The sequence below is a fragment of the Octopus bimaculoides genome, chromosome 14 (genome assembly GCF_001194135.2).
Source record: "Octopus bimaculoides isolate UCB-OBI-ISO-001 chromosome 14, ASM119413v2, whole genome shotgun sequence".
NCBI lineage: Eukaryota > Metazoa > Mollusca > Cephalopoda > Octopoda > Octopodidae > Octopus > Octopus bimaculoides.
This window is the reverse complement of record NC_068994.1, coordinates 620,154-631,274: the sequence shown is the minus strand read 5'-3', so window position 1 is coordinate 631,274 and position 11,121 is coordinate 620,154. Positions and strand designations below refer to the sequence as shown.

At 39.7% G+C, this 11,121-nt stretch overlaps 1 protein-coding gene across 2 annotated transcripts in view; it reads right to left on the bottom strand.

The window, feature by feature from the left end:
- The window catches only part of LOC106870473 (ras-related protein Rab-24), a 16,816-nt gene extending 11,094 nt beyond the window's left edge, over positions 1–5,722 (bottom strand). Inside the window, exons 1-4 of one of the 2 annotated variants that reach the window (XM_014916576.2) lie at positions 5,489–5,722; positions 752–1,220; positions 487–555; positions 122–268 (exon numbers count right to left, since the gene is read on the bottom strand). In XM_014916576.2, coding sequence (XP_014772062.1) covers positions 122–268; positions 487–555; positions 752–874 — 339 coding nt within the window. In that variant the 5' untranslated portion in view covers positions 875–1,220; positions 5,489–5,722. The remainder of the gene's footprint in view (positions 1–121; positions 269–486; positions 556–751; positions 1,221–5,488) is intronic. The other variant, XM_014916577.2, reaches the window with a different exon arrangement.
- Positions 5,723–11,121: the final 5,399 nt, after the last annotated feature.

The following is an 11,121-nucleotide window of genomic DNA, read 5'->3' as shown; positions in this document are numbered from 1 at the left end:
AGAGAGAGAGAGAGAGAGAGGGAGAGAGAGAGAGAGAGAGAGAGAGAGAGAGAGCCATACACCATACAGAAAATGCAAGACACACAGACAGAAAGAATCAATACCAAAATTTCTGACAAACCGATTCATTATTCTTCAGTTCCTCAATCCAAAACTTGGCTCGTTCCAATGTATTTTTATCTGACAAATCATAACACACAATCGCTGCTCCAGCATCTCGGTAGTAGATGCGACTTAGTGATGCATATCTTTCACTACCAGCTGTGTCCTGGGGGAGAGAGAGAGAGATGATAATCAATGAGGTAAAGTGACACAGTGTGAGTATACAATCAGGTGTAAGGGTGTAGGGTATACAGTGAGGTAACTGTGTGGGTGGGTGGGTAGGAAGCCAATGCATTTATGTGGAACCTTCAACTGTGAGTTCCACCCCCACACCTCTACAGGAGCCCTTATATTGCCATGGTAATGTAAGATTAGTTCACTTACCCAGATCCCTAAACGAATGAGTTTCCCACAGACTTCTAGTGTCTTCTGGCCAAAAGCACCACCAATTGTCTGAGGATGAAGAAAATATCAAGAATGTAAAGAAATATGGAAGGGAAAAATGACGGGGGGGGGGTTGCTTAGAATATCTTCTGATGACATGAATTAGGGATGATATGGGTGGGTAATCTGTCTAAAAACTTTGATGATGGAGAAGAGGATGATGATGGTGGCAAGCACCTTATACAGTCACTAGAATTATACTTACATTTTGGTAAGGAACTGTGTCTCCAAGATATCTCTCATGTAGATATCTGTCTACTAAACTGGTCTTTCCAACCATGGCTGTCCCTAACAGCACCACTTTGATATCAATTTCTTTACTAGACATCCTTCATATCATCAGTTGATCCTTTTTAATGCAGTGTGACCCTTGGTGGGAGGTGGTGGGGATGGGGGGTTGATAACGTTATGTTTGTGTGTGAGCTGTTGGCTGGGGTTGTGATTGATGCTATAATTTCAATTGTTGTTGTTGTTGTTGCCAATAATAAGAATCCAAGAGAGAGGTGGAATATTGGTTGAGGAGGGGGGGGGATCGTGTGTGAGAGAGAGAGAGAAGCGAATCAGTAGAGCAGCAGTTCAATCTCAGAAGTGGCTGGACTAAAAACCTGGAAGCTTTGATGATATTTGATCCGAGTTAGACATAGCAGGTCACATGTAGTTGCTGGAATATGAGTCTGTAAAGTGAAGCAGAGATGTTACTTATACAGACCCACAGGAAAAGATTATATAAATATTACAACAAAATAACATTGAAGAATGTGTACAATGATTAACAGCCAACATTTTGATGCATGAATACAGACAGCAATTCTACAGAGTAGTGAGACGTGGGCCCCGAATGCACATCTAATGTAAACATCATTTTTCCCTGATGAAGAAGACATTCTCTGAAAATGAATCTTCATTTGTTACTTCAATGAATGAACCCCAGAAATGATCATTGGAATACTTTATTTTCTTCTAACACGTAACCCAAAACTCTTTTTAAGGCCTATTATTTTCTCTATACCATATTTTAATTTAAAAAAAAAAACGTTTTTTTTAATCTATATTCCATTATTATTATGTTTATATATTCATACATCTATATGTCCATGTATATTTTTAGTATTCATATATTTTTATATCTCTAATATATCAATACATGTTTCAGCTTGGATAATTCTTATATTTATCTTAATTAACCCCCCCCCCACACACACACATATAAACATACATAGAGAGGTACTATATCTAAGTCACCAACATAACACAAAGGTACTCTACCTATTCCTCGGCAAAAGAAGCCAGAAGTAACTTTCTCCCCAAACTCTTTACAAAGTTCAGACCAGTTATATGCTGTGTATAAAGCAGAATTCCTCCAATTGTTTTATGTTTGAAGTACAGTCGCTAAAATCATGTTGGCATTCCCATACCAAAGTACAACCAGCTCTGGCAAGTATAATTCTGTATGGAAGGCAAAGATCACAAAAATGGACTGAAGAATAATGAAGAATGTATATTGTGTCTAGAAACCATGGGAACTATGGCAGCAAAAATGAGAGAGGAGCTAGAACACCACCTTTGCCAACCCTGTGTCAACAAAAACCATTTGTTATGAGCTCCATACAACTAAATAGCATGGGACGGCTGCAAGTGCTAAATGTCTTCTGCTCCCCATCAACATTGATAAGCAGCAAAGTGGTGTCCAGAAGTGGTCAATGGAACAATGTTATTTTCTTTGATGAATCATCATTGACTCCGTTTTCCCCACTTTGGAGACAGTCCAAAGAAGGCTTCAGCCCTGACTCTTTGGTCCCTTCCATGAATCATGGAGCTGACTCTGTGATGATTTGGGCAGACGTATCATGGAATTCTCTTGGCTGTTTTGTTATTCTACATGGCAGAGTCAATGCCAAGGATTATCTGAGTATTTTGGCTGACCATGTCCATCCTATGGTACCAAACATTATTCCCTGATGGTAGAACAAGCTTCCAAGATTGACAATGCACTGATTCCCATGGCTAATGTTATTCGGAATTGGTGTGAAGAGCACAAAGATGGAGTAGATCACTTGGATTGGGATTGGCCACCAACAATCTCTGGATCTCAATATAATCAAACATTTAGGATACAATAAGGAGCAGCAAATGAAGAGATGTTTCCCTCCCCTATTATTGCAGAAAGAACTAAAGCAGGCTTTTCGAAAAGAATGGCTGGAAATTTCCCTAACAACCGTCCAGAACTTGAATGAGTGAATTCTTTGATGCCAAAGTTGGACCAACTCCATGTTACTGAATAAAACTTCCATTCAACAAAGAGTTTCCATTATTTTGTCCAACCCTTGTACACACACAGAGTTATTTATCTATATCTAAATATACATTTTTCTATATCTATTTTAAAATACATTTATCTTTATCTCTGTGTGTGTGTATGTGTGTGCGTGCGTGTGTGTGTGTGCGTGTGTGTGCGTGTTGTATTGGAATCATGACTGTACTCTTCTCTTTTCTTTTCAAGGTTTTTTTAAGATCCTATTTTCAAATGAGTCCTTTGTAGTTTATTTGAACAGAGAAATCCCTAAACCCATAACTAACATTTCTAGACATTTATAGTTTCGTCTTCAGGATGAAGTGATGTTGATGTGTTGTTGCCTGTTTATATTAAACAGAATCAATGTAATTGGTGTCAATACTATTGTTACAATTTGAATGGAGTGAATTTGCACTTCATCATTTCCGCATTTATTTTAGTTTGTGATTAGGTATTATCTATAGGTTATTTTAGCATTGCTTCCATCATTAATCATCAATTTTCTGAGCAATATTGTACACCACGAGTTGTCTACAAATGTTTTCTTATCTGCTTTTGTTTTGTATGGCATACTGTAGTTATTGTTCCTTTTTGTAAGTGCATGGTGAGATAACAGGGATTGTTGTGATCAATATAACAGTTGCTTTTTTTTTAACTTCTAGCTAGGAAGGAAGTCAGTGCCCCTGTCCCTTTACAGGGTCTCTGAGATAGGGATGGGATGAGTGGATGCTATCCCTAACTCTGAGACATTAATTGGCATCCTGGCAAAAGTGGGGTCTGCTAAAGGTAGCAAAGGACTAGGTGGTGGTGTTACACCAAATGGCACATTCAATCTACCACCCAGGTAGGCCATGCTGTGATTTGAACTCAGAACACAAAGGGAGAGAATGAATACAAGGTATCACCTTGTTACAGTTCTGTTAAATGATGATGTATTTAGGTTTATTCCTGTGAGTTGTTGAGGAAGATAACATAAAGAGCATCTCACGATAAAGAGATGCTGGAGATATGGAATCAGAAAACAGGGCCACACTAAATTGGGGTCAAAGAAGAATAAAAAAACAACAACGAAAAACAAAACAAAGACTCCAATGATTTATTGTGGTATACTGAAATTCACCTTGAATTGGGGTCCCCTATAACAGGGGATACAGTGTGTGTGTGTGTGTGTGTGTGTTCACACAAACACATATATTTATATATACTCATGGTATATCTTGTGTGTACAGTTCGATGTTGACTGGTGAGCAAAGAGCTGCATATCGACTATTATTACCCAATCTGCTGCCAGTAAAGTGGTGTAGTTATTATAACTTTGTAGTTTTACTGGTTTATGATATACAGAGCCAATATCAGAGCAAAATGACGATAAACACAAGCATTATGATACACAGATCAAGCATTCGATTTGTGTCAATTGTAATGCAATGAAGTGTTTCCCTGGTGGACTGCTGTGGTTCTGCGTCCAATTGCCCTTGGAACATCCAAATCGAAAGCAAAGAAAATAATCAGAATGGTGAAACGCAAGTAAGGAACAAATGATAGAAATAAACTGTATCTTGTGTTTATCATATATCTCCAGACACACACACACACACATCGTGCTGACTGAAAAGAATGACAAGTCGGACTTTGCTATCGACACATTCGCTCACAAGCAAATGGCCTTTGTCAACCCAATGTCAGGGTAGATGACGACTGCCTGTGCTGTGGGTCCCTGGGTTTGTGGAATCAAGCTCCGGGGCCATGTGGCTGCAAAACAAACTTCCCCACATGGCTAGTCTTATACATAAACACACACACACATGAAGGAGTGTACGTATACAGACTATCGAACGTGGAAAGAAATAAACCCAGAATTTCTCTCTCTCTCTTACACACACACACACACACGAAGCAGTCGTAATCTAAACACTCCCGACCTATTTTACCCCTCATACAACCTTTTCCCATCCTGTGACATTTACGAGGGAATCTGGTCGCTCGACATGCAAAACATAGCAACCAAATCTCTCCCAATTCAATTAATTTAAAACGAGGACACATGGCTCTCTTACGTCTGACAAAAATAAAGCTGAAACGGTCACGGTTGGAATAATAATAGGCGTGCCCAATCCTAGTAGACCTAAGGCTGCACACAAACAATAACAAATTATAAAATGTACAAAGTCAGAGATATGACAGAGTCCGAGGAAGTGACTTGAACACAGGTGTGTCTCACCCGTGGTCAATGGACATACAAGAAATAACAGTTCCACTGCAGTCACACCCCTTCGATGATGTAGTCATAGACATACATACGTCTGTATTGGTGTGTGTGTGTAATTAATGTGTGTGTGCGTGTGATGTGTTGTGTGTGTAACATGACGTTAACATACAAATATACAATTCCTCATTGAGTTAATTAAGAAAAATGTTAAACATTATCTAACAGACACATATATAGTAGTGTGTGTATATAAATGTATATATACATCGGTATAAATCGATGTAGACGAAGGGTGTGTATGTATGACCCCAGAAGATAGACAAAACCCTTTAAAGAAGAACCTTAACAATATAACATGATAATAGAGAGGGATTAATGTATGGACGGGACCGAGAGAAATGTTATCTGAGGTTTATAATGAAATATCAGCAGTTTCTCACCTCCAGTGTGGTTTTTCTCCCTGTTTCTTCCTAATCGTCAACGATCGGTTCAAATCAGTCCATGTTGACGACTAACTGTGAGGGTTGAACAGAATCTCACTCTGATAATACTTCGCTACAAACCACAACTGGTTCGTCTGACTGCTCCACTCCTCAGATGAACAGTCATTTTGGTATGAGTAACGTGAGAACAAATGAGTCACAGTACAGTTCCGCTCGCACAAACACAAACTCACGTGTGTGTGTGTGTGTGTGTGTGTGTTGGGTGGGGCGATCCTAGGCTAGAGTGAACGATTCTAAGCCCAACTTACACCGCACAGGCATCGAAACTCTGACCTCTGAATTGAGAAACAAAATCATGATTGCAAACTAAAACTCTTAATCTTTTCAGTCATGTTAAAATGTATACACACGCCCGTGTGTATGTGTATACGCACGCACACACACACACACATAAAGTTTGTGCCAGAAAACAAAGAAAAACAAAGTCACAAACTAGAACAATAACAAAGTCTCAGACAAAACAACACAACACACATACGCAAACATACACACACAACACACATTTACACATGTATACATACACATTCACACACACATATATATACAAATACACACACATTCCAGTAGGGGTATCAAACCCAAAGACTCCCCTCAGTAGCCATGGAAACAACTGCAGGTTATGATCAGGTGGCACTGGCAAGGCAACCCCTGATGAGTTGGCATTTTGGGGTCACTGACCCCATCACTCATGGTTTGAATCAGGAGAGCTATGGGGTCACCATTCTCTCAGAGTCTGCCAGACATGTAATGCCCTTTCCTCATCTCATAGAAAATGTACCTGATGTCCTCATCTACACACATCTGGTTGTGGATCCTGTCACCTTTCATCTGCTTTATTGACCCACTAGCTTGCCATTAATGAATGTCCTGGTCCTTGTCGATAAACTTGGCCATCCTGCTGATATTATTATTTTTTTTTTTCCTGAGAATAGTCCAGAGATAGCATGACTCTCATCAGCAGAACACGGACTCCTTCCAAACTCTCAACACAAATCACCCAGCTCTGCTAAAGAAACTATATCACAAGTATGTTCACAGTTTGCTTGTTTAAGATTAAATAGGCGCATATTGACTTTTATGCCTGTTTCCTACAAGGAATCACATGACCTTGTTACACGTTGACCTAGTTGCAGGCTATCCATCCCATCATGTGACAGACTAGCTGAGTGAGGAAAAATTATACCTGTCTGTTGGGAGCCTACCATCAGCTATATGACAAAACGTTTCTTGCTATTTCCTTAGTGAGGTAGGTTTGCATGGTTGAGTTCGGACCTCAGCTAACCTTTGATGCATATGTCTGTTCCTGTCCTCTAGCAGAAGTTATGTCTCGTATTTGTTTTTCCTGTTCTATCAAGCATATACCATCACTATGTACCAACTTATCAACCTACAGGCTACAGTAGTTGGCAGCTAAATCTGCAAGAATGATGTTCCTTTCCATTGTTTGTACCTTGTTAGAATCTACCCTGTTGATGTTGAAAGATGAAAAGTTGATGCATTCCATACAGCATTGGACCATCTTCTATTTATGACCTGATAAGAAATCACATGGAACATGCATGCATGCACACATTGTTTTGTTTTGGCTTCTCAACCTCATGGTTCTGGGTTCAGTTCTACTACATGGTACTTTGGGCAAGTGTTTTCTATTATAAACCTGGGCTAATCAAAGCCATGTGAAAGAAGCCCATTGTATATATATATATATATATATATGTACTTACAGTTCAGCTTTCCGATTGAGTAGATGTTAGTCCATAAGTCCTTAGAGTTAATTTGTTTGACTAAAACTATTCAAAGCAGTGCTTCAGCATGGCCTCAGTCCAATGACTGAAACAAGTGACACATATAGATACATGACAAGCTCCTTTTTCCAATTTTCGTCAACCAAATCCACTCACAAGGCTTTGGTTGTTCCAGCATCAGAGCAAAAGACACCTGTGCAATGTCATGCAGTGGGGCTGAAACGGAAACTGTGTGACTGGCAAGATAACGTCTTAACCACACAACTACCACTGCACCTATCTTTATCTATCTATCCATCTGTCTGTGTATTTATCTACATTTACATAGACAGACAGTATGCATGTGTGTATGTATATTGGCCTTTAGATGCAGTTTGTTAGTATTGTAAGGCTGTTTTATGTAACCAACAAGTTAGGATAATAGAGATCCGTTATGGTTCTGGAATCTAAGAATCTCGAAAAGGATTCAACTTCTCAGACTTTACTGCCACTAAGGGATTAAGTGGATTATGGATTAAATGGTAAGTGGAGCACGAAGCAACTGTGTAAATCTGCAATTAGAAATCTACGAACTCTTATGATGTGTTCTAGGTGAAACAATGAAATCCACTTCATAAAATGGATGAGTTTGAAGTGGTCTGTACATGGACACCACTTCAAACTCTTCTACAAATAGTTGAAATACACACACACACGCACGTATATTTATACATATACACACACACACACACATATATGTGTATATATATATATATACGTGTGTGTGTATATTTATATATATATATATATGTATACAGATCGCTAGCCATTAAACCTTTTCTATTTTCTTTCCCTGTTTATTTCTGTTGAAGAGCGTAGGCTCAAAACGTAAAAGACTTTCTCACTTCCCAAGCATTAAGCTAATACAGCTGTTTATTGTTTACACACCCGTCTTCATCTTTTCTTTTTTTGTAAATTCTCACTATATATATATATATATATATATATATATCTACAGGGATGCTGTCAGTAAGGTGAGGGTTGGCAACGAGTGAAGAATTCCGGGTAGGAGTAGCGATTCATCCATCATCAGCCCCCTCTTATTCTTTATGGTCCTCCAGGCAATAGCAGAGGAATTCAAGACAGGCTGCCCCTGGGAGCTCCTCTGTGCTGATGACCTTGCTCTAATAGCTGAGTCACTGCCAGAACTAGAGATGAAGTTTAGGGTGTGGAAGCAAGGTCTAGAATCGAAGGGCCTTAGGGTTAACCTAGCAAAAACCAAAGTCTTAGTAAGTAGGAAGGCTGACAAATCACAAACCCTTTCAGATAGATGGCCCTGCTCGATCTGTAGAAAAGGCGTGTGTAGAAACTCCATAAGATGTATCCAGTGTAAGCTATGGACTCATAAAAGGTGTTGCAATATCAAAGGAAGGTTAACCGGGAAGACAGTTTTTTTTGTGTGCGACAGATGCACAGGGGCAATAAACACTGAAGATGTACTGAAAACAGATTCCATCACCTGCCAGGGGGAAAAACTAGAAGTAGTTAATAGCTTCTGCTACCTAGGTGACCAAGTCTATAGTGGGGGTGTTGCTCTGGGAGTGTAGTGGCTAGAATAAGAATAACCTGAGCAAAGTTTAGGGAGCTCCTACTTCTGCTGGCAACTAAGGGCCTCTCACTCAGGCTGAAAGGTAAACTATGATGCATGTGTGCAAACTGCCATGCTATACAGCACTGAAACATGGGTCATGGCTGCTGAGGACATGCATAGGAGGCTTGAAAGAAATGAAGCTAGTATGATCTGCTGGATGTGTAATGTCAGTGTGCATACAATGACAGAGTGTAAGCGCCCTGAGAGAAATGTTGGGCCATAAGAAGCATCAAAGGTGGTGTGCAGGAGAGATGACTGCACTAGTATGGTTGCTGCGTGAGGAAGTGCCACTCCCTAACTGTTGAAGGAACCTGTGGAAGAGGTAGACTCAGGAAGACCTGGGATGAGGTGGTGAAGCATGACCATCAAATGTTGGGCCTCGCGGAGGCAATGATAAGAGACCGAGACCTTTGGCAATATGCTGTGATTGAGAAGACCCAGAAACTAAAGTGAGATTGCAGCCATGGCTGGTGCCAATGTTGCATGTCCGGCCTAAATAAGAGTACTCCTGATGCGTTGGGTGATATGATATGCTTGAGAAGACCTTATTTACAATTGACGGATATTTGTCCTCATCTTGTTTGTTGTTAACACAATGTTACAAATGATATAGCCTCCAGCCTTCATCAGGGGTCTTGGGGAAATTTCGAACCTGTGTTCTCATTCCTAAGGTATTTTTCGATGTTATTACTATCATTATTATTATTATTATTATTATGCCTATGGGCATATGGTGTAGTGGTTAACAGCGTGGGTTACTAACCCCAAGATTCTGAGTTCGATTCCAGGCAGTGATCTGAATAATAATAATAACAACATTGAAAATTACCTTAGGAATGAGAACCCAGGTTCGAAATTTCCTCAAGACACCTGATGAAGGCTGGAGGGTATATCAGCTGAAACGTTGTGTTGACAACAAACAAGATGAGGACAAATATCCGTCAAATATAAATAATGTAAACTAGAAAAGCACTCGGAGAGTGCAGACCTCCGCCAAGCAGCTCATTTCCATCCATAGACACACAGGCTGGAAATTGTCCAGTTTCCCAAACCAACGCCGGCAAAAACATAACCTCCTTGAAAAAAAAAAACTCCATCCAGTAAGAGATAAATATCATTTAATAAACAGACATTTCAATCCTATGTGTATTAAATGATACACACACACACATACACAAAGTAACTCCCATTATGAAGTTTTGAGTTGGGAAACAATCCTTAAATTTGTAAAAATGTAGATTATTTTAAGTGGATTGACACAAATCTATTTGTGTTGTGTGTTAAGCTTTATGCCAATGATGGAGCATCAACAAAGCCACAAACCACACTTTAATCGAACCTATACTACAGACACTCTATATGTCCTTATACTATAGACGTACTATGTGTTACTATTGCACCGATAGAAAATTCCACAGGAAGCCTTTATCTGATTACTTGACTTACTAAAAGTAAGTCAAATTAGTTGGAACAAAGTTAGAAATGAAGGACACATTCGATAATATTGTTATAAAGTCAGGAAGGTCATAGCTGGAACCCCCTTGATGATAGGTCTGTAGGATCGTGTGAATTACATCAACCCCAGTGTGTAACTGGTACTTATTTTATCGACCCCCACCCCACCCCCAAAGGATGAAAGACCAAGTTGACCTAAGCAGAATTTGAACTCATGAAATGCCACTAAGCATTTTGCCCAGCAAGCTAACGGTCTGGCCAGTTTCACTGCCTTGAAGAACAGGAACAGAGTCCGTTTGGGGGAGATGGCCAGTCTACAAGCAGAGTTCAATTCCACTGTGTCAACACTGCTGAGTGTGTGTGTGTGTGTGTGTAATATTTATTTCTTTATTGCCCACGGGTGGGGGAGGCTGAACACAGGGGACAAACAAATAGTTTAAGTCAATTACACTGACCCCAGTGCGTAACTGGTACTTATTTCATTGACCCTAAAAGGATGAAAGGCAAAGTTGATCTCAGTGGGATTTGAACACAGAACATAAATATGAAATGCTGCTAAACATTTTGTCTGCCAGCTCGTTGCCTTGACATCACACATAATAATGATGATGATGATGATGATGATAATAACAATGACCTGGAGATTGGAATTTTCCTGGCAGCCCCAACATAAGTGAATTGCAAAAAGATCATATTTATGGCCCATGGCTATCTCATATATTCTCTGGAAACACTCTCCC